Below are 24,796 nucleotides of genomic sequence, written 5' to 3'. Positions count from 1 at the left end.
TGTCAGCAAAGGAAGGGGCAGCGAGGTGGGGCAGCCGGGGGATGATGACAGTCTGCAGGGACAGAGGCGCAAGGCATGGACACCATAGGACAGCCTGGGCTGCAGAGGGCACAGGGATGGGCAGCAGCTGAAAGGCCCTGCCAGAGCCAACTGCTGCAGCACTTGGGCCATGGCTGCTGGCCCTGGGCCTGAGGCCAGCAGGGGACAAGTGAGCCTGGCTGTGCTGGGGCCTCATTGCCTCCTTGTCCCTGCTCAGCAGCCTGGCAGGGGCTGCCCCATGGTCCTGCCCTGGGCACTGCACATCCCCAGAGCCCAGAGCCCTGGGAAGAGCCCTGAGCAATGAGGGAGGGACAGAATGTGCCTTGCCAGAGGCTGGGGTTCAGCCCTTGGCCCTTTGCATTCCTGAAACACATCCAGCTGTGCTCAGCACCAGAGACACACTTTCCTGCTTTGTCCCCAGAGGCAGCTCCTGGCAAGGACAGCGCTGCAGAGAGACAGCTCTGCCCAGGAGCAGCTCCTGTGCACAGCCCAGCAGGGCTGGGGCACTGCCAGGGCATGGCAGGGACACGAGCAGGGCACAGGAAGAGCTCACAGTGCTCAGCACTGGCAGGGGCTGTGTCATGTCCCAGAGGGGGCTGTGGCACAGCAGCACCTCTGTGGCTGTGTCATGGAGCCAGAGAGCAGCTGTGATGTCAGAAAGGGGCTGTGTGACAGCACAGGGTGGGTTGTGTGAGGTCACAGATTCGCCTGTGACACCACAGAACAGGCTGTGATATTGCTGAGTGGGCTGTGACAGCACTGGACGGTTGTGTGACACCATAGAGGAGGGCAGTGAGGTCACAGAGGAGACTGTGCCATCATAGAGGGTGGCTCTGTGATATCAGACAGCAGACTGTGACATTACAGAGCAGCTGTGTGATGTCCCAGAGAAGGCTGTGGCATCAGAGAGTGTGTTCTGCCATCACAGGGTGGCTATGTTACATCCTGGAGCAGGATGTGACATCAAAGTATGGCCGTGTGACATCCCAGGGCAGATTGTGTGACATCACAGCAATGACTGTGACTTCACAGATCACAGAAGCTGTGTGACATCACAGGGGCTATATGACATCACAGGGCAGTGTGATATCACAGGGTGCTGTATGACATCACAGGCAGTGTATGATATCACAGGGTGCTGTGTGACAGCACATGTGGCCGTGTGACATCACTGGGGGCTGTGTGACATCACAGGGGCTGTGTGACATCATAGGGGGCTGTGTGACATCATAGGGTGCTGTGTGACATAACAGCGTTGTGTGACATCACAGGGGTGTGTGACATCACAAGGATTTTGTGACATCATATGGTGCTGTGTGACATCACAGGGGTTGTGTGACATCATAGCGTGCTGTGTGACATCACAGGGCTGTGTGACATCCCAGGGCTGTGTGAGGTCACTGGGGAGGTCACTCTGTCCCGTTCCCCCCTCACAGTCCAATGCTGCTCGTGCACAGGGGGGTCCCCTGTCCCCCCAGGTCCCCCCGCCCCCGGTGCCGCAGCCTCCCCCAGAGGATGTTCCATGACCTCTGTCCCCAGAGCCTGACACGGGGACAGGGGCCGGGCCCTGGGGGTGGCACAGGGGGACAGGGACCCCCCAGCAGCATCCCCGTGTCCCCAGGGCCAGAGCCTGGGCCAGGGCTCCTTCACCCTGTTATGAGCAAGGGGCTGAGAGCATTTGAAAAATCCCCAGCACGGGATCAGCAAAAACCAGATTTAATATTGAGCTACAGCACTGTGATAAAGGATCTCCCCTGAAGGCTGTAAATAAGGATTGTTAGAGAGTTGGAATTGTCACTTATCTTTTTCATGTAATACACTGTTCTGTATGACCCCAGTTCATTCTTTGATCCAGTTGTTGTATTCCCTTCCTTAAATCCAGTTTGTTGTATTCCCTGTTCCAGTTTTTTCCCTGTTAATTCCCACTTCTCCCTCTCCCCTGCCTCATTTCTGGCCTGGCTGCTGCTGCTCCCCTCCTGTCAATCAATTGAAAGAACGCGCCCAACATGTAAAATCGCAAAGCTCCCGAAACACCACTCTTCAGGGGAGCTCCCTTGAAGAGAAAAAGCCCCTGAAACAGGGAGCCAATACAAGATTCAGGAACTCTCCGGACACCATACAGTCAGCTACAGGACCAGCTGCTAAAAATTGCCTTCGTCCTCCAGTTGTGAGCTCACCATCTCATAAAAAGCGACTTAATATATAAACAGCCCTAAACAACACCAGACACAGTAAGTCCATTGGCACTCTTATAAACCTGCAACCCCTCTCCCATTCTGTGAGAGTTCCCAGGGTGTGTGGGGCACTTCTTTTTGGGTGTGGTTAGGCAGCAGTACCACCATGGAATATTCCCTTAGCTTCTCTGCTGCTTTTAGTAATAAAGAGTTCCGTAGTTAAAGGCTTCGGTTCTGGTTATTTTTAACTTCGGGATCACGGGACTCCCATTCCCGGCCGACCCTGGGCACCTCACCCCCAGGCCTCCCTTTCCTGGGAAACCGGACCTGGGCACGGGGCTCTCCGGCCGCTCTGGGATTGATGATCACCCACAGCAAAGGGAGAGAACAGGAGAAAGAGAGAGAAGGAGATTGGCAATCAGGGCTCGCAATCGCAGCGCCCAGTCCTGCTCCGCCGGGGCTCGGAGCCGCAGCCGCAGGAAAAAATGGATCCGCGGCTGGCGGTGCTTGCCTCGCTTTGGGCCGGAGGCGACGGGTTGCAGGCAGAGCTGGAGCGCAGGCCCCGGGAGCTGAGCACAGCCCGGCCCGGGGGTCCCGCAGGGCGTGGCCGAGGAGGGTCCCGGGGGATCCCGGAAGGGGATCCAGGGGAATTCCCAGGAATTGCCCCGTGCCCGCCCCACGCGCTCCCTCTGACGCTATGGCTTTTGCTTTCCGCAGCCGGCGGCAATGCCGGGATCTGCCCGGCGACCGGTGACGCCTCTGAACACTCGGGCGGCCATTGGCTGGCAGGAAAGAGGGGGACCAATGGCGGGGCCGGAGGCTGCTCAGGGGCGGGGCCGCAGCCGAGCAGCGCCATGGCTCCAGCGCTGGGGCTGGGGCGCTCCTGGGGGCCCCGGGGGGCGGCCAGAGCTGAGGAGGACCCCCGGCCCCGGGACTCTTTGATCGCCCATTCCGGAGCACGGAGAGGCCCCAACACCCACATTCCCGGGCGCCTTGATCCCCTCGAACCCCCATTCCCGTCCATGTGTTCCACCCTGCACCCCCTTATCCGGCACCAGTAACTCCGCACCCCTTTCCCAGCAATCCCGCCTCTCCCAGCCCTCAGAGTCCCCTTCTCCTTGACCCAGAGACCTCCTGCACCCCTATTCCTGCCTTTCCCAGCACCCAGCCCCTCCTTCCCTCAACACCGGGGACACCCTTGACCCCTATTCCCGGCCATCCCGGCTTTCCCCGCCCTGTGCTGCAGGTGGGGACACCGGGGACCCTTGGAGCTCCCTTTGCTGCATCCAGGGAACCCCTGCTGCAGGAGGTTTCCGCCTGTGCCCTCCTGTCCCACGGCAGCATCCACGGATCCCATGGGCTCGCCAAGGACGGCCGGGAATTCCTCTTCTTCCAGCTGCGATCCGGGACATTCGTGGTGGCTGCCTGCGCTGCCCAGGTCACCAAGAGGTGCTGGGAAACTGAGGAGATTGAGGCTGAGGAATTCACACATGACCTGGGGCACACCTGCCAGGAATGTCTCTGGAAATATGGCAGGGATGAAATCAGAAGGGGAAAAATCCCATGGAAATTCCCTCCTGGAGTGCTCTGCCTGGGGTGTTCTGTGCAGTGCAGCAGGCAGTGAGAAACACTCCTAGGCTGAAACTCATCACAGTTCTCAGGGTTTTGGGTGAGATGCCTGCAGCAGATCCAGTGCTGAGGGGAGTTCAGGGGGGTCCCTTAGCATTTGGGGTCCCCGGGGATTTGCAGAGAACCCCCCGGTCCCCCCAGGATCTCCCTGAATACACGCTGGCGCTGCCCGAGCGCAGTGAGAAGGTTCATACCCAGCACGGGGTCCCCAGCTCTGTCACCGGCATCGCCCAGGTACCCCCAAAACCTCTCGGGAACCCCAAATCCCCCGGGGCTTCGCTGCCGGAATCAACGGGAATGGTGTTGCTCTTTTAAGTGCAGTTTCAGTGGGGCCTCCAATTGACGGCTCTTCAAAGCGGCGATGGTAAAGACAATCCCTAAAATCCACCCTGGGGGCAAAACATCCCCTACAGGGGGTTGTAGCGGGGGCTCCCCTGCAAATGTCACTTTAAGCCGTCATGATCCCCCCTTAAAAGGAGCCTTTGGGGCTGCGGCCCCACAAATACCCTAAAATGGAGAGGAAAAAGCACCCTTGTAGTGGTGGGTTCCCCCCCCAAAAAAAACTTAAAAAGAGAAAAATTCCTCTTTAAATGGACCTGAAGAGCCTTAATCGCCCTCACAGAGGGACAGGATCCCCTCCTCTGCTGGGGCCGCTCCGAGCCGGGAACTCTCCCGTTCGCTGCACTCGGGGGAGCCCCGAACGACGACGGGTCCTGGGTTGAGCCCCCCACTCAGCCGGGGGTGCGGAGGGAACTGGGGGGGCTGGGACAGGGCTTGGGGGTCCTGGGGTTAACTGGGGGCCCTCAGTAGGTCCAACTTCCGGCTGTCCCCCCTCTCCCACCTCTTTCCCATTTTCCCCTACAAAGGTCCGATCCTCCCAGCCGGGTTTGGGGGTCACCGGGCATTTTCCCTTCGTGTCCCGGCCCGGCCACGCGGCCAGAGGGTCGGAGGAAGGGGAGGAGGAGGAGGAAGAGGAGAGACAGAGGAGGAGGAAGGATAAGGAGGATCGAGAGGAGGCACCACGTGCGTTCCCCGCTCTCTGTATCTGCAGCTCCTTCGCCCCCAGACCATCGCCCCCCGCATCCTGCATGTGCCCGGGGAGGGGGAGCTCGCCCCAAATATCCTGGGTGGGTTTTTTTGAAGGGATATTTGGAGATTACACGAAATATATTTGGGGCTCCCTATTTAATTCTTTCTGCCGGTGTGGGCGGCGCGATGTTTGGAGCTTGCAGCGCTCCAGAGCCGAGCCGCAGATGCCCCTCGGGGGGACATCGGGGGGTCCCCGGGAGGTGTTTTTGGGGGTCCCGGTGGTGGTGGCGGCAGAGCAATGGCCGAGCACCGCAGCCGCTCTCGCAGGTGTCCCCTGGGCTCTGCGGCGCCGCGGGGACAGAGCCCGGGCCGGGGCTGGGTCCCTGCTGCCAGCAGGGCGCTGCCCAGGCTCCAAACGCTCCTGCAGCTCTGGCAGCCTCAGGGCTGAGCCCATCCCTGGGGATCCTGGGCAGTGCCCTGCACCCTCTGTGGGGAGAACCTTGCCCAAAAATCCAACCTAAATCCCTCCTGGCACAGCTCCAGCAGCTTCTTGGCTGCTGTCCCTGTGCCAGGGTACAGACCCTGGGGCTGTTCCTACATTATTAATAAAATGTTATCATTTGTGAATTATTCAATTATTATTCTTACTCTTACTCACCTTGCTCTTTCTAGTTTTTTCTTCTTCTTCTAATATGTACTTTAAAGTATCTAATATTATTCTATACGTATTTTTTTCATGTTCTTCAGGCAGCAGGATCAGCCCAGCCCCAGAGCTGCGCTGCTGCTGCAGTGCTGTGTGCGCTGCTCTGGCTCTTTGGCTGCACAGCCCCATGCAGCTGCTGCCACAGGGATGTGTCAGGAACAGCACAGAGCTGCTGCTGCCTCAGCTGGGGCTGCACCGAGGAAACCCTTCCCGGCCTGCACAGGGTGCTCAGGACAGGCAGGGCTGCTGAGAACACACCCGGCCTGGCTCCAGGGAATCAGCCCTGAGGGGATTTTGAAAGGAATTGTTCCCTGGGAGGATGGGCAGGGCCTGGCACAGAGTGCCCAGGGAATTCATGTGACCGGGAAATTATTAAGTATCAATATTACAATATATTGTATATTCATGTATTTATATCATATACTTTAATATTAATACACAATATGTAATAAAAACAAATTTGCTAGACTTTTATGTTCATTCAATTTTATTTTCATTTCTGTATTCTTAAATTATCGTTCTTTTTATAATTCTCTTTTTTTCTACCTGCTATTCTTAGCTATTCTAACTACTTGTTATATGCTATTGTATCTATTCTTCTCTGCTTCTTCTATGTGTTCCTTAATTCTTATTCCTATTCTTATTTCTATTCTTATTCCTATTCTGATTCCTAATCATCTATGAATTCTTAAATTCTTATGACTATTCTTCTCATTTTAAATCCATACGACCATTCTTCTTATATGCATTTTGAAATTATTTTTGGTCTTCTCCATAATCTTAGTGTTCATCTTCATCATCTTAATCGTTATCTGCTTTGTCGTCATCATCTTCTTCACTTTTGTCTTCTTCTTCATTGTCCTGGTTGTCATCAGTCTTCCCAAGAAACACTTAGGCAGGGTGGGACTCAGTTTCACCAGTGGGCAGGGTCAGCACCAAGGACACAGACACCAGCTGAAGGAATGGTGTCATTTATAAAATGCAAAACTGCAAAGAATCACACAAGAAGAATCTCAGTAAAACAGATATTTGTTAGCAAAGAATTACAAAAGGAGAAGCTGAGCAATGCACCCAATCATCACTACCAAATATTGCCCACAGTGATTTACAAAGATCCATCCCCAGTTCCCCCCAGACTTTGCCATCACCCAGGTGCACACATCAGCTGGGGGAAGCTGTCACAGCCAAGGGCTGCAGAGCCACTCCTGGACACTGGGAATTCCTGCAGGTGCCTCCAGCCACAGCTGGGGCTCCCAACCCTGCTGAGAGAGGGCCCAGCTCTGACAGTGATGAATAAACAAACTGAAAGCACTGCTAGTGCAGGAACAGCTGGTTTCATTCTCTGGTTTGGTTTCTCCCAAAGCCTGGCCAGGGCTCAAGGAAGAACCAAGGGAGTTGACTTTGACCAAACACCCCCAAACAATGCCAGATGGGACCTTGTTTGGTTTCTAAATACACAAAGGTAAATCCATGTCTCACCAATGCAGAGATAGACAGATCATATTGCTAAAATGCCTCATTAATGAGCAGATAAAAAAGATAACATTTGGTTGGAAGGTTCATCACATTCAATACCTGCAACTCCAGCATGTGTGTGGGAGAAAGATTGGGAAAGGACTGTGAGGCTGTGTGGAGAGAGATTTGGGTGGAAACAAGATAAGACAAGAAGGAGGAGGTAATGAGTACTAGACAAAGCAAGGGGATTTCTAAGGCCATTCCTTTAGCCTGTGTTTTGACACACTGGAAAGAGTTAGTAGGGTATGGGGGCATTGAAAAATAGCAAAGTCTGATCAACTTTCACAGACATATCCCTCAGCAGAATCCATTAAAACTTCAGGAAAATTTGGTGTTTCAATTTAACTTTGAACTCTTGAGAAGTTTCTTTAACACACTGAGGGACTTAATCTGATGTAAACAGCACCAAATCCCTGTGAGGGTCATTAAAATCCTTGTGCTGTGTCTGTGCTGATGAGCTGGGCTGGTCTCCTGGCACAGAGGCAGCTCCCAGGCTCAACCAAGAAGAGCTTCAAAAAGACATTTCTGCTGAGGAGCAGCTCCTCTCCCAGCCCAGCAGGGCTGAGGGCACTACCTGCAAGCACTGAGGGGACAGGAGACAGGCACAGACAGGCTACAGACAATCAGGACTGGGAAGGCATTGAGCTGAAACTTCACTTGGAGAAACATCCACACAGCCCTGGACAGGGTGAGTCTGTGGGTGCAGGGCAATGTCCCCTGTGCTCTTGGAGGGATCTCCTGGAGCCAGCACACCCCAGTCTGGGGATGTGTCAGGAGGATTCTCCCAGTTTCTCTGAGGCACAGGAGGAGGAGAAGGAGGATGTGTTGCAGAGCAGGGCTGCCCTGGGCACTGTCAGAGGGACAGGGCAGGATAGCTCCTGCTGCCAGGGACGGCTGCAGGGGTGAAGCTGGGGCTGCAGCCAGGGCTGCCCAGGGCTGTCCTGCAGAGCAGATTCTGCAGCCCTCAGGGCTCTTGGCCAGCCCAGGGCATGTGCCACCAGCCAGGGACAGCTCTCAGCCTGCCTGGCAGCTCCCCATGGACTGTGGGGAGAAGTTGGAGGTGGAAGGAGCCACCCCAATCAGGGTAGATTCCTTCTGCTTTGCAGATGGTGCTGCATGGCCAGGGCTGCTCTCAGCTTTCTCCTCAAGGCAAGGGAAAGGGGCTGTCAGGTGTGTCTATGTCACTAAGACTCCTGCACTGTCCCACTGGGGATCAGCAGATCTGCCTCACATCTCCCTCACAAAGTGGCCTCCTCACTCTCCTGTGTCTACAGATAGAAGCAGCAGTACCTTGGCTTGCAGCATCTCAGTTTGTGTGAGCTGCCCTTAAGGCCCTGCTGGCAGGGAGATGCCCCAGGGCGGTGCACTGTGCTGGGAGGGGTGTGCAGGGCAGAGCTGAGCCCCCAGGGCTGGGCTGGGCTCTGGGAGCTCTGGAGGGAGAAGGCTTGGATAGAGAGAAACAGCTCCTAGTAGCCACAACATCAGGCACAGAGAGCCACACCAGCCTTAGATATCCCTTCTGTCTGGCTTCACAGGCAAAGACACAAGAGTTTTGAAAAAGTGATTTTTAAATCAAACCTTAGGGAGAGTCCGCTTTATTTTCAAGCATGTTTTAAGTGCAGTCACCCTGAAAGAGAGAGAAATAAAATGAGCAAAGGACACCTTTGTTCAATCAGCAGATCTGACTGCACTGAGATACAGGGAGCCCTGTTTTCCCTCTGTGCTCTCCAGTGTTCGAGCTGAGAGCAATGGTGAAGATGAAACACTAACTCAGCAGAAAAAACCCAAACTCAAAAATAATAAAACAAGTCAAGTGAAATTTCCCCCTAAAAAGAGAAGTAATTTTCAGTGGAAAAAAAATAGCATAGGATTGACTCAAGGAAATCTGTCACACCTTGTCAATGTTTTCTTTCAGAAGTCCACGATGCCCTGAGTGAGGAAATGTCCAACAGCAGCTCTGTCAGCCACTTCCTCCTGCTGCCATTGGCAGACACGTGGCAGCTGCAGCTCCTGCACTTCTGCCTCTTCCTGGGCATCTCCCTGGCTGCCCTCCTGGGCAACGGCCTCATCATCAGCGCCGTAGCCTGCGGCCACCACCTGCACACCCCCATGTTCTTCTTCCTGCTCAACCTGGCCCTCACTGACTTGGGCTGCATCTGCACCACTGTGCCCAAAGCCATGCACAATTCCCTCTGGGACACCAGGAACATCTCCTATGCAGGATGTGCTGCTCAGGTCTTTTTCTTATTGTTCTCCCTTGGAACAGGGTATTCCCTCCTGACCGTCATGAGCTACGACCGCTACGTGTCCATCTGCAAACCCCTGCACTACGGGACCCTCCTGGCCAGCAGAGCTTGTGCCCACATGGCAGCAGCTGCCTGGGCCAGTGGCTTTCTCAATGCTCTGCTGCACACGATCAATACATTTTCCCTGCCCCTGTGCCATGGCAATGCCCTGGGCCAGTTCTTCTGTGAGGTACCCCAGATCCTCAAACTCTCCTGCTCAGACTCCTACCTCAGGGAACTTGGGCTTCTTGCTGTTAGTGTCTGTTTATCATTTGGTTGTTTTGTGTTCATTATTTTCTCCTATGTGCAGATCTTCAGGGTCGTGCTGAGGATCCCCTCTGAGCAGGGACGGCACAAAGCCTTTTCCACCTGCCTCCCTCACCTGGTTGTGGTCTCCCTGTTCTTCAGCACCGTCATGTTTGCCCACTTTAAGCCCCCCTCCATCTCCTCCCCATCCCTGGATCTGGTGTTTTCAGTTTTATATTCAGTGGTTCCACCAGCCCTGAACCCCCTTATCTATAGCCTGAGGAACCAGGAGCTCAAGGTTGTACTGTGGACAATGATGACTGGCTGCTTTCAGGAACATTAAACAGCTGGGAAATCTAAAAATTACTTGTAATAAAAGTCCTATTTGATAGTTCTCATTGGTTAAATTTTGGAGAATTTTTTCTTTGTTTTTCATCTTTAGTATTGTCAACAAAGAAAAGCATTTACTTGTGCCATCTCTCATGTTATTTCTCTCCATCTTTGCTGTGGCTACAGACTGTGTTAATGAGGGTCTATGCTCCTGGTTGGCTTTAAATGAATTAAAGATCTCCTAGCAATGTTTTCTCCAGAGATCCCCATTTTGTTCCCTCCTCTGGAGCTGCAGCAGCAATGTCTGTGTGCAGAGCTGGGGCAGATCAGCACTGACACAGCAGCTGTGCCCAGCTGCAGCAGCACTTGGTGTTGCCAGTGCTGCTCCCTTGCCACTGCCCTCCTGCCCTCCTGCCCCTTGTGTTGCTGCAGGGCCTGAGTGCTTTTGGGGCTGGGCACAGCCCTGGGGGTGGCAGTGCCGGGGCAGCAGCAGGGACAGGCCATGGGCACTGCTGGGGCAGCGCTGATGCCTCAGGGCAGGGCCTGGGGGCTCCAGGCTCCTTGGCCAGGCTCTCTCCACAACACTTGGCCAGGCCAGCTGAGCAGAGAAAACCTCTGTGAGCAGCCCCAGGCTGGCTGTGGGCAGGCTGGGGGCAAACAGCATGGCTGGTGCTCTGCAAGGTCCCTGCAAGAGGGAGACCCTGGCAAGGAGCAGCAGAGCAGGGGCTGATCCATCCCCACTGCGCTGGACAGCCCAGGGCAGCATCCCAGAGCGTCCTCATGCACCTGTCAACAACATCCCCCCTCTGCAGCCCTGGCCTCTCCCCCAGCTCACACAGGTGCTGCATCCTTGCAGGCACAGACACGGCAGCACTGGCTCAGGAGCCCCTGTTTGCACTGCACAGAGCAGGCGTCAGCACCCCCATGGTGCTGCTGTGGGGAGATGGAGCTGAGTGAGCACAAATGCCATCAGCCCCTGGGGCCAGCAAGGGCTGGGGGACGGGAGGGAAACCACTCAGGTTTGTCATGGCCTCTGCATTCAGCCAGAAAGTTTGTTCCCATGAGTTGTGTTTCCTGTCCCACTGCAGATATTGTTTCTCAGAGCCGGAGGTCCCTGGCAGCCACCCCCAAACTGCCCTGAGAATTTCCTTTAGTTCAGAACTGCTCTCTTAATACCCCACTTCCAGATTTTTTTCGTACTGCCTACCTCTGTGCCCTCATGGACAATAACCCCATCCCTGTCTGCCCTTTCCTCTCCAACCCCACTCCCCATTTTATTTCCTGAGCTGGCACCATGGGAACGTCACTTGGGGAGCAGGATCATCCTACAAGTGCTGCAGGAATTGTCTGCAGGGTCCTGCAGTGCCTCGTGCTGCTCCCTTGCCAGAGTCACCACAGGCCAGGGGGGCACATCTGGGCTGCTGTGTCTGGGTGTGGGGCTCCCCTGTTGTGGGCAGTGAGGAGGGGTTGGACAGGCTCTGCAGGACTGACAGGATGAGTTTGTGGCTGTGTGAGAAGCTGGAGGACCTGGGCTGCTGGACCTTCTGAAGAGGAGGCCCAGGGCTCATCCTGCAACTGTTCTAGGGGTGGTTTCAGACAATCACAAAATCAGTCAGGCTGGAAAAGTCCTTGGAGATCATCAAGTCCGACCTGTGCCCTGACACAGCTTTGTCTCTCTGAGCTTCCTCTTCCCAAGAATAAACTACCTTAGCTCCCTCAGCCACTCCTCACAGGGCTTGTATTCCAGACCTCTCATCAGCCTTGTTGCCCTTCCCCACTCACTCGAGCCCCTTTCATGTCCTTCCTAAATTGTGGGGCCCAGAACTGGACACAGCAGTCGAGATACAGCATCATCAGTGCTGAGCAAAGGGGAAGAATCACTGCCCTGCTCCTGATGCCCACAGCACTGCTGAGCCATGCCAGGTGCCATTGGCCTTCTTGGTCACCTGGACATTCTGCTGGCTCATGTCCAGCCTGCTGTTCATCAGTGCCCCCAGGTCCCTTTCTGCCTGGCTGATGTCCAGCCACTCTGTCTGCAGTCTGTAGCACTGCAGGGTTTGTTGTTTCCATAGTGCAGGACCCAGCTCTCAGCCTTGTTAAACCTCACCTGGTTGGATTTGAGTCCTGGATCCAGCCTGTCCAGATCCCTTTGCAGAGCCCTCCTACCTTCCAGCAGATCCACAATCCCACATCATCTTTGTGTTAATACAGATCCAAGGTCCTTTAACTTGCCATAATGGTCACCATGAGTCCATGAGACTTCCTAGTGTCACGATGTCCCTTTGGTTCCATGGGACACCTTGGTATCACAAAGTCCCTTGGATTCTTGGTCCCCGCAGTGTCACAATGGATCCTTAGTTCCATGAGGTCTCACAGTACAGCAATGCTCTCCTTGGTTCCACAGTGTCACAATGACCTGTTGGTCCCAAGGGGCACCACAGTGTCAAACATGTTTCCTTCATTCCATGAGTCCCTGAGGAGCAGCAGTGAACCCTTGCTTCCATGGGGCCCTGCAGTGTCACAGTGGCCCCATTATTACACGAGGTCCTGCCCTGTCACAATGCTCTGCATGGTCCCACAAGGTCCTGCAGTGTCACAGTGGCCTCTTGGTTCCATGAGGCCTCTGAGTGTTGCCATGAATTCCTTGGTGCTGCAGTGTCACAATGGAGCACTGGTTCCACAAATCCTGCAGTGTCACCAGGGACCCTTGGTTCCATGGGGCACCACAGTGTCACAATTGTTCCCTTAGTTCCAAGAGTCCTTGCAGTAGAACAATGGCCCCTTGATTCCATTGTCCCCAGGCTCTCACAAGGCTCTCCTTGGTTCTGCAGTGTCACAGTGGCCTCTGTGGTTCCACGAGGACCCAAACTGTCACAAAGGACTCCTTGCTTCCATGTAGCCCCACAGTATCACAGTGGCCCCTTGGCTCTGGGGTGCCATGTCGTACACAGTGTCACTCTGGTCCTCTCAGTTCCACTAGGCCCTGCAGTGTCACAATGGCCCCTTGCTTCCTCAGGGCCCTGCAGTGTCACAATCATCACAGAATCACCCAGGCTGGAAAAGAAGTTTGAGAGCGTTAAGTCCAACCTGTGACCCAACACCACCTTGTCACCCAGACCGTGGCACTCAGTGTCACATCCAGTCTATCCTGAAACACCTCCAGCTACAGTGACACACCCACCTCTCTGGGCAGTCCAATGCAATGCCCAATCACCCTCTTTGTAAAGAATATTTCCTAATGTCCAGCCTAAACCTCCCCTGATGCAGCCTAAGGCTGTGTCCTCCTGTCCTGTTTCTGTTCTTTGGGAAAATAGCTTGAGTCCCATCTGGCTGCACTCTCCGGTCAGGGAGTTGTAGAAAGTGATGAGGTCTCCCTTGAGCCTCCTCTTCTCCAGGATAAACAACCCCAGCTCTCTCAGCCACTCCTCACAGGACTTGTTTTCCAGACCCCTCTCCAGCCTTGTTACCCCTCTCTGGACATGCTTCAGCCCCACCATGTGCTTCCTAAATTGGTAGGCAAAAACTGGACACAGCACTCAAGGAGCTGCCCAACCTGTGCCGAGCACAGGGGAAGAATCACTGCCCTGCTCCTGGTGGCAACTCTGTCCCATATGCATAAAAGTTCTAGGGATCGGATGAGGGAAATGGTGGGGAGGGTGTGGGGACAAAATCTGACCAATTGTCATGTCAGCCATGAAGGGTCTTGATTTTCATATCAGTTCAGACTGCATTAGAAGGTGCTGGGGGTCAATATAATTTGGACATGGCTGATATCAATCCATAAACAGGAAAAGACAACAGGACAAAACTGTTCTCTCTGTATTGTTTTCAATATAGTATATTTACTTGGAATACACTTCTGAAATCTTTCTAATTAACCACAGAAGAATTGAGAAATAATTCCCAGGGCCTTTTTTTTCTGGTATTTTCAACAGATGTTTATGAATCTTTGTCACTGAATTCCTGAACTGAGGAGCTCAAGAAAGAAGAGACCTCTGGAAAAGTAAAATTCATCAACAGCCTCTGAGTGGCTGAGGATCCATGCTCATCAGATCAGGAATGAACAGAAACGGGCACAGCTTAGTGGTTACCCCAGCTCTGGAGCAGGAGCAGCTGTGGAGGGCCTCAAGGCCGGGGCTGTTGTGCTGGCCTGGGCAGATGGGATGGCAGCAGGCGCTGCAGAGCTCTCAGGATCTCAGGGAAAGGGGAGCAGGGTACACAGGGAGCCTCCTTTTGCCTTGGCCAGGCACGTTCTCATTCATCACCCCAAAGGGACACACCCACTGACCACTCACACTGACCACACTCAGTGTACCCAGTGACCACCCCCACTGACCACAAACAAATGACCACATCCTACTGACCACAACCCTCTGACCACACCCACTGCAAAGACACCAATGCCCACACCCCACAGACCACACCCACTGGCCCCCAAACTGACCACACTGCCACTGACCAAAACCACTGACTACCTCCTACTGACCACTTCCACTGACCATGCCACTGACTACATCATGTGGCAACACCCACTATCAGACCTCACTGAGCTCCCATACTGACCACAACCACTGACCACACCCAATAGACACACTCACAGACCACCTCTGCATACCATGCCTCAGTGACCATAGCCCACTGACCATACCACTGACCACAACCAGTGACCACACCTATTGACCACAACAACTGACTGCACCCACTGACCACACTCACTGGTCACATCCACTGACTATAGGCACTGGCCACACTCTACTCATTGTCCTAATGACCATACCTCCACTGAGCACGTCTCACTGAATAGACTAATGAACCACACCCCAATGACCCCCAAACTGACCATACCACAACTGAACATAACCACTGAGCACACCCATATCCAAGAAACCAATGCCCACACCCCACTGACCACACCCACTGACCACACTCCACTGACAAACTGACCATACCTTCACTGACTGCACCAACAACCACATCCCCTGGCCACCCAACTGATCACCCCCACCCAACTACCAAATTGACCACATTCACTGACCACAACCACTCACCATACCCACAGACTACTCTCCAATGGCAACCCATCTGACCAAATCCTCTGGCTAAAAATGTTTACCACACTTCCTCTGACCACCTGCACTCGCCACCCCCCATGACAACCCAACTGACCACACTACCACAGACTACCACAGCCACTGACCACATCCCACTTCCCACACTTCCAGCACTGATTACCCCAAATGGCCACACCCACCAACCAGGACCCACTGGCTACCCCCACTGACCACTCCCACTGTCCATACCCACTGACCACAATCCACTGACTGTGCAGCTGACCAAGCTGACCACCCAAATGACCATACCCTGACTGACCACATGCCACTCACCACACCAACTTGCCATCCCCATCACTGAACACACCCACTGACCACAGCCACTGCCCAGACACCAAGGCCCACACCCCACTGACCACACCTAATAATCACACCCCACTGACCACCACAAGGACCACTGCCCACTGGCCCCAACCACAGATCACACCTACTGACCACCCTACTGACCACATTCAATGGTCACCCCACTGACCACCATGCAATGAGCACCCAAGTGACCACACCTGCACTGACCTCACTCACTGACCACACCCCCACTGATCACCCCCACTGCCCACAAAGACCACACCAAGTGACCATCCCTCACTGACCAAACCCACCAACCACACCCACTGCTCACACCCACTGACCACACCAATGACCACATCCCCGATCACCCAACTGACAATCCTCACCTGTTACCCTATTGACCACATTCACTGACCACACCCACTGACCACAGCTAGTCACCACACCCACTGACCACACTCACAAACCATGTCTGCTAATCACACCCCAATAACTGCAGCCCACTGAGCACACCCACTGCCTACACACCACTGTCCACACCTTTTCCCAAAAAACAGTGACCACAGCCCACAGACTGCACCCACTCTTCACCCTAACTAACCACAACCAGTGACCACACCCCACTGACCACACCCACTATGAAGACACCAATGCCTGCACCCCACTGACCACATCCACCGAATAGCAACTGACCACACTGCCACTGACCATTCTGCCATTTACAACAAACACTGACCACCTCCTACTGATCAAACCCACTGACCATGCCACTGACCACACCACTGACCACCCCACTGATCACAGCTACTGACCAGTGAACACACCCATTGCCAAGACACCAATGCCCACAGCCTACTGACCACACCCACTGGCCACACTCCAATGAATTCTCCCACTGACCACACCCACAGTCCACTCCTACTGACCAAAATCCACCCAACTAACCACACCATGACTGACCACACCCATTGATCACATCCACTGACCACCCTAATGACCATGCCCACTGACTGTACTCATTGACCACACAACACTGACCACCCCCAGTAACCGCAAAAACTGGCCACATCCACTGACCACACCAACTGACCATATCTACTGAGCACCTCAATGACCACACACACTGACCACGTCCACTGACTACCCTCACTGACTACACCTACTTCCAGGCCGCCAATGTCCACAACCCACTGCCATTCCCACTGATGACACCCACTGACCAAACACAATGACTACCCCACTGACCCAACCGTATGGTCCTGAGAAATGACCACACCCACTGACCAGATCCTCTGACCATTCTACCACTGACCACAACCACTGACTACCCTGCAGGCTACCCTTAATGACCACACCCTTTGACCACACCCCACTGATCACTGCCACTGACTGCACCCACTGACCACTACCCATGGCCACACCAACTGACTACCCAACTGACCACACCCAGTTACCAAGCCCCACCGACCTCCCAACAGACCACATCCACTGACCATAGCTACTGATCACATCCCACTGCCCACACACAATGACAACACCCACTGGTCACACCCACTGACCACACCCACTGAGAACCCAACTGACCTCACCAACACTGACCACAACCACTGGCCATAAACCACTGACCACACAGACTGGCTGCACCCATTGCCAAAATGCTCACAGCCCACTAACCACCCACTGAGTACATCCCACTTACCACCCAACTGACCATACCTCCACTGAGCACACCCACTGAACACATCCACTCAGCCCATCCACTGACCACACCCCAGTGACCACCCAACTGACCACACTCCCACTGATCACACCGACTGACCACCCAACTCACCACACCCCTATTGACCACACCCACTGACCACACCCAATGACCACACACACTGACCACACCTATTGGCCATACTCACTTCCCATTCCAATGAGCACAACCACTGACCACACTTCACTCCCCTCCTTAATGACCACACTTACTGGCAACACCCACCAACCCACTGACCAATGCAATGACCATGGCCCACTGAACTCACTCACTGACCAAACCCACGGACAACACCACAGTGACCAAACCACTGACCACATTCCCCACTGACCACCCCCACTGACCACATCCCACTGACCACCTAACTGAACACTCCTACTGACCACACTATTACATCAATTCAGGTTGTGGTGGGAGACAGAGATCACACGAACCCTCAGTGATCCATAGGACAAAAGCTTTATTGTTTGGGACTCTTCTTAATTGAGGGTTTGAATGTCCCAGATAAACACAAGTGATTGGTTGGGGTCTTAATACAACCATTTCCCTGGCCAATGATGCATCTGCCCTTAGGGTTCAATGCATTGGCTGTGATCCTTTCTATGTGTTCAAATTCATCAGACCATCTCTCACCCAGGGAACCTGTTACTTCTAGGCTGCTGTGATGGTTTGTAAAGATTACCTGAAATTTTTCTCAGCCAGGACCTAGGAAGCCTCCCATGGGCCTGACAAGGACCAATTGGTGTCTGATGTTTAATATTGAAACACTGTTACACTAACGCAGGCCAGGGTTTTATGCACAGAATCACATACGGGATGGGACTGCTGTGGAACGTTTCTCAAGCTGCTTTATTATTTTTTCTTTCCTCCCAAGCATCAGTGTCATTACAAGGTTGGAACAGCAGGAAGATGCCAGCAGCTCATGCTCTCAGCAACAGCCAGAGACTAGTGATGTTACAATGCACTTTGAAAGTTTTTTGGCCAATCACAAAAAGCAAAAGCATGATGACAATAGTTTCATCCAACCACTATAAGTGCATGTACCTTTGGTTAAAATAATACTTGCTTATTTTGAATACAATACCTACTTGTAAGCCTTAAAATACAATGCACAGAGCTCCATTATTAAGCTTAGATCTTCCTAATATCTTGCTAGATATACTTTTCTGCAGCTTAGAGAGTTGTTCTAGCCAAGCGTTAATACACAGACCATTGCTCTATTTGTCCTTGCTTTCTACATGTCATGTAACATCTGCTGACATGCCTTATGCTTTCTGCTTAGCTCTAATTGCAGTTCTGTTGTTTCTGAGGCCTGCTTTTTTGCAGCTTACCCAAAACCTTCTGATTTTAAGGATTCCCACATTACACCAATGAGAAAGAATCTTTATGAAACACACATGTAAAGGTGAATAAATGCTGAGAAAGTTCTCTTTCTCTTCTGGCCTCAGTACAGGTAACACAAGCCCAGGCCCCTCGCGCAGCCCACAGGCCTGGCCGGGCCTGGGCCAGGGCCGGGCTCTGACTCTGGGCCCCGTTTTCAGCAGGGTCCCATTAGAAACGGAGAGGGGAGGCCCACGCAGCTGCCAAGATCTTGGATTCCCCCCTGGCACAGCCAGGGAGCCCATGGCTCAGCAGAACACCGAGCTGACATTCAAACCCTGCCCTGCCCTGGTCCGCGGGGCCTTTTTCCCACCGGGAGAGCGGCTCCGGGCGGCCGGGCCCTCCTGGGCAGCGCAGCCTGGGGCAGACACAGCTGGACCCGTCCTGGCAAGGGACTCACCCTTCACTGCTGGGCAGGGGAAGGGAAACCCACCTGCCCGCAGCTGGAATTGAATGCAGCAAACACCAGAAAACAGCCATGCAGCCAGAACAACCACCACCACTCTCTGGCTGGGCCCTTACGATCCCATCCCAGTCACAGCTGGTCTGAAATGCTCTATCCCAATTTCTCCAGCCACTGCCTGAGTGAGATATTCACTCTGTCATTGCCCAGAATGAGACTTGCAGACACTTTGTTCTGTGTCCTGAGTGAAAGAACAGGACCAAGATGAAGATATGCACAGAAACAATATGAAAACACCAAGGTCAGACAAAAGGAAGAGTCAGGCCCCAGATGAGGGAAAGAGGAGAGTCATGGACTGAAATTTCTCTTTTTAAGCTGTGGAGAAGAGACTCGTTTCCCTAGAGCACATAGAGATTATAGGTTTAATTGCAGATATGAGCAGAGGCATTCGTGCTGAAATGAGTAGATGTTGAAACAGTTGTGATCCCATAAGTTTGAATAAAGAGGAGAGATGAAGATCCCTGCTTCCCCCCTGCAAAGAGAAGAAGAAAGACCTCTGTTTTCGAAGATGAAGATAGCTTTTGTTTGAACTGTTATAATGCTTAAAGTGTGCCCCATACGTTGATATGGTCCTCAATAATGTTATGGGAAACCTATTTAGCAAGAAAGGGATTTTTACATAGTGATCTTGCAATATATGAATATAATGTAATTCATGTAAGAATTATACAGTACTGTAGAATAAGCAATGTTTGTAGGAGCAAAATAATAAAGCTCAAAATGGACCACAGACAATAGGGACACAGATTGCTCGATTATATCATTGTAACATCCAACAAAAGCAGGATAGCCCAAATTAACAACTTAATAGACCTAGCTGTTGATACTTGGCTAGCAAGTAATGGACATGGCTCAGCTGAGGCCTTATTAGCAGCCCATGAAAATGGCTCGTCTGCGGATTCAGGGCAAGAATCTAGCTGCTAAACTGCACGTATTAGCAAGGTCAGACAATAGCAGCCTATTCATAAAATTGATACTACTGCAGCTAGAGGATGTGCGAGAAGGAAGAGATGGTTAGTTTGTTGCTATATAGAGGATAGATGCAGTAGGTTTGCTGCTAAAGGGCACGTATACAGACATAGCTGAAAAAGTGGAAGGGGTGATCATCTCACTCTTACAAGAGCCAATAGTAGGAGAGGCGTATGTACCTCAAACCAATGAAATTATGCCAAATATGCTTAGTCGTTGTACTTTGGATTACAAATATAGATGGAGCCTTCAATAAATGGAACTATGCTTTATCAATTACATTGATTGGTTGCATATTACCTTTGCCAAACTTCATCCACACTTATCTACTCCTTTCGCCAGAAAAAATCTTGCCGACTGGTGGGAATTGCTAGAGACAAGGTTTTCAAACCAGTCCCCAGTATGATTAGTCCAATGTCCCTGCTTAAATCCATGTATGCTTGTATTAGAAGGAGTGAACTCTTCTAACTCCCTTGCTGCCTCCCGTTCGTTTTTTTTTAAGTAGCTCTTCGGTCAAGTCCTGTATGCCATTCCAAATCTTTGTTATCAAATGTGTGAAGTGATGTTGCTGCAGTAGCAGCACCCTGAGTTCAGTGGGAACAACTCCAGAGCACTGGGTGCCACAGCAGTGGGCACGGTGAGAGACTCGCCTCCACTGCCATGGCCATCCAGCCATGGGGAGAGCAGCTGCTGGGGCTGCCCCCATTCTGCTGACAGCAGTCTGCCCCCAACATGTGGACTGTGTGGCCATCATGTTGACAGAATGTGGAAAATGCATTGTTTGAAGGTATTTTTATGTTGTCTAACATCTCCTGACTGGAGCAGTTTGGTAGGCTCTGCCGTGTGAGTAGGGTCATGTCAGGGATGGGTGGCTGTCACTTGCACTGGCAGCGTCATTTTTCCAGGCAGGCTCCTGATACAGCTGCAGGGGAAGGCACCAGCAGCTGAATCAGGCCCAGGGAGGAGCAGCAGCAGCACATTGAGGAGACCCTCAGCTGTAAAGAGCCCCTTTCCCCCTTTGCTCCCCCATGGCAGCACAAGGTGATTCCACTGCAGGTGCAGGGCTGCAGCAGACTGGAGACTCCTTCAGGCAGGGCTTGCTGCAATCTCGTTCCTGCAGCTGTGCTGGGAGGATGTTGGCTGCAGCAGGGGTGTCCATGCCCAGGAATGCTGCTCGGCTCAGGGAGGCAGAGTGTGCACAAAAGCTGAATTCAAAGCACTGATCGTGAGCCCCCTGAGCCACTGGAAAGTGCAGCAGCTCTTCTTCATTCTGTGCAAGTGAGCCAGCCCTGGAACCTGTCCCTGGGAACAGGGAAACTGTTGGGGATGAGGAAATAGATGTGTAGGTTTAAGGCCTCTTCCTTTGTTTAGATAATGCCAAATGCCACAAATACCAAGGAGCTAACAGATATCCTGTTCCAAGTATGCACATCAGGGCACACCGAAAAAGTGAACTCAGAATTGGAAGAAGGAAATATTCTGGCGGACAGAGAGGCAAAAGACACAGCCAAAGGTGAGGTACCCAATGAAATAGTCGAGGCAGCATTAATTCCAGATAGAAAGATCTCTATTGAAGGTAAACCATTATATAACAAAAAGGAAAATAACTTATAAAGGTAGAGGAAGCAACTTATAGCCAGGAAGACTGGGTTGTAACCAAAGAAGGAAAAGTTGTAGTACCTTCTTTCTTATTGTGGTCACTAGTGCTTAAAAAGAACATGAGAAAACACACTGAGGAATAGATGCCTTGTACAATTATTTAAAGGATAGAATTCTGGCTAGAAAATTACAAGGCACAGTTACATAAGTAACTCGTCAGTGTGGTCTTTGCCTCGAATTAATCCTAAAACCATTCCAAAGCCTAAAATTGGACAAATTGGGAAGGGCTGTGGACCTGGGCAGCAATGGCAAATTGATTTTACAAAATTACCCAGGAAAGGGGGGTATCGTTACTTATCAGTGTTAACAGGTACCATTTCAGGATGGCCAGAAGCCTTCCCTACCCTGACAGCTAAGGCATGAGAGGTGACCAAGGCATTGTTACAAGAAATAATACCATGTTTTGGAGTCCCAGCCGCTATATCTTCTGATAGAGGGCCACATTTTATCTCAAAAATTGTACAGAAAATTAGTGACCACTTGGGAATAGATTGGGAATTGCATACTCCTATCACCCTCAATCCAGTGGCCAAGTAGAGAAAATGTACCATATGATCAAACAACAAATTGTTAGGCTGGGACAAGAGGCAAATTTGCCTTGGCCCCAGGCTCTTCCACTGGCATTAGTACGGATTAGAACCAAAGCCAAGAACAAAAGGGAAATTAAGCCCTTTTGAAATAATGTATGGGAGACCATATGCGGTCCAAGAAGGAGTAACACTCATTCGAGTAGAGAAAGAAACTCTACACAAATACATGGTGGCCCTAAATAAACAATTTAGAAAAATTTAAAAATATGTGGCTGGGGCCCAAAGCAGAGAATTAGATGGACCAGTACATTATGTACAACCTGGAGATTATGTATATGTTAAGTCTCTTGCAGAGAAGACTTTGGAACCACAGTGGGAAGGACCATTCCAGGTACTCCTCACCACCTTCACGGCAATCAAATCAAGGAACAGAAGGCGTGGATCCATCACTCCTGACTGAAGAAGGCTCCTGAAGAAATTTGGAAAATTGCACCAGACAACGAAGACCTGAAGCTGAAATTCACCAAGAACAGCGAGTAATGGACTTATAGCTACCATGGACATAATGCAAATGGCTGTGACCCTTGTGGTCATTGCCACGACTATAATAAGAGTCAAAGCAACACCACATCAGTGCAATGTAACCAAAATTTATCAATGCCAAGGGAAAGCGTACGACCCCTACTCTTGTAGGGCTTTGAGCAGAATGTTAAGGGTCAGATATGCAAGTATGTGGGAAGGAAGGAATCTTTGGGGATGTGAATATGCATTTGTACAAAATGGGTTCCATGAGGCTTACCATCCACCCATGGAACTCATCCAAGTTGGTCCTGGATGCTGTGACAAATGTTTGACCACATGTCCTGAATTTAGACTTAAAATTGAAGGATGCGCAGCAAAAGGGTTTGATCTTGACTTTAATGTTACTCAATATTGCACAGAGCTCCACAAAATGAAAGCCAAATCAACCCCACCAGTGTCAGAGAGGGCTGTAGCAATCCAAACTCCGGTTATTTCAAAGAAAAAGGAACAACCCATAATTCCCACAATTACTAAAATTGGACCATATGCTATTAAGAAAACAGGAATTCAGAGACTGCTAACTAACCCAAAATGGTCTCTAAAGTAAGTAAAAATGGGAATGCAGGTAAATGCTTCTAGCATTCGGCCAGAATGTGCCCCATTTCTCAAAACTCCTTTTGAGGAATGGACTACTTGGCTTCAAAACCGTATGACCTCTAGTTTTAAGAAAAAGAGAGACCTCACTGGGATATTAGGAACAGGATTGGGAGTTTTAAACACAATGGACTCAGAGGTGTCAATGAACAAATTAACTGTGATGGGAAGTGATTCGGTTAATTTACAGCAGCCTTTGCAATCTTCTTTATTAACATTGGTAACAATCATTGGAAACTAACCAAAATATTACCAAAATGGGAAATCATAGAAGAGCAAGACCATGAGGTAATAATTAAAGCCCCAGGCACAGCTAGTGCAAACATTTCTCTGGCTCTTGGATGTACTCAAGCACAAATGTGGATGCAGTCAGTGGATGCCGCAGTTATCAGGGAAGGTGAAGAAGGGATGTTTCCTCCTGAAATTCGCAAAATTGTTTGGGATAATGCCTCTGAGATGGAAAGAGAGCTTCAACCTTGGTGGATTTTGGTTAATTTTACCTATGACCCTGAGGCAAATACAGTAACAGCTTTTGTTTTAACTATACATAGTGCATCTGTGAGCTTAATATACACAATAGTTGCTTTAGGATTAAATCATGAAGGGACTGTACTGTATCCTTATGATCATAGAATGTAGGCATGAAAAATTGAAGTAAAATGGCAGACCATTTACCTAGAGCCCTGTTCTATGAGAAAACAATTGGAATATATATGTGAGGGAACTTTAGAAGACGACAAAAATACTTGTCTGGACACAAACCAAAGCATTTGCCACTTTGAAATGCATCTAACCAAGCAAACAACTTCATTTGTGTATATAGGACAAGGTTGTGTCTGTCTTAGAACAGCATGTCCCACCATAACAATAGACAATCAAATAGTGAATGAGACTCAATTCAATTTATGTGTTTACAATTTTGCTAAAATCAAAGGATGCGACTTTTCCTATCAGGCACCTGTAAGAAATATTGCCTGCGCCTATAGGAATGAATTTAACTCTAGTCACTCAGTTACTGATACATCAGGAATTAAAAAAAAAAAAATTAAAATTAATTCAATATGCCGGGAAAAGAACTTTGATCACAATACACCATGATGTGGAAACCATAAAAGGAGTCTTTAAAAGATTTAAAGAACATGTGTCTCATCATTGGTGGGATGTGTTATTTGCATGGTCACCAACAGCAACTGGTTTGCTTAATGCTTTAATTCACCAAATCACTGTAGTGCTTATTTTAGTCAGTACAAGTTTGATTTTGTCTATTGCTGTACTTGTTTGGAATTGGAGAATATTATGACAAGTGGCAGACTTAGCATCGCTATCAAAGGCGAATGGCTTGGTCTCAAGAGATCGCCGCCGTGCATCTGGGATAGATGAAGAGAAATCCCCATACTGAGTAAAAGAATTTACTAATTTCAAAGGAAAAGTGAGGAATGAAACACTAATCTTAGAAAATTAGGATTTTAGTGACCTTGCTGAAAACAATTAAAAAATTAGAAGGGAGTAGT

General features: G+C 51.0%; 1 protein-coding gene across 1 annotated transcript; it reads left to right on the top strand.

The window, feature by feature from the left end:
• Window positions 1-8,951: 8,951 nt before the first annotated feature.
• On the top strand, window positions 8,952-9,963 carry LOC306816248 (olfactory receptor 14A16-like; the record flags this gene model as incomplete). Its single annotated transcript, XM_079332718.1, has 1 exon — window positions 8,952-9,963. Exon 1 carries the CDS (start codon window positions 9,031-9,033, stop codon window positions 9,961-9,963), a length of 933 nt encoding a protein of 310 aa, XP_079188844.1. The 5' UTR covers window positions 8,952-9,030.
• Between the last annotated feature and the right edge of the window lie 14,833 nt (window positions 9,964-24,796).

Source organism: Erithacus rubecula (genome assembly GCF_903797595.1).
Source record: "Erithacus rubecula genome assembly, contig: scaffold_459_arrow_ctg1, whole genome shotgun sequence".
Classification (NCBI taxonomy): Eukaryota; Metazoa; Chordata; class Aves; order Passeriformes; family Muscicapidae; genus Erithacus; species Erithacus rubecula.
This window is presented reverse-complemented; position numbering and strand designations above follow the sequence as displayed.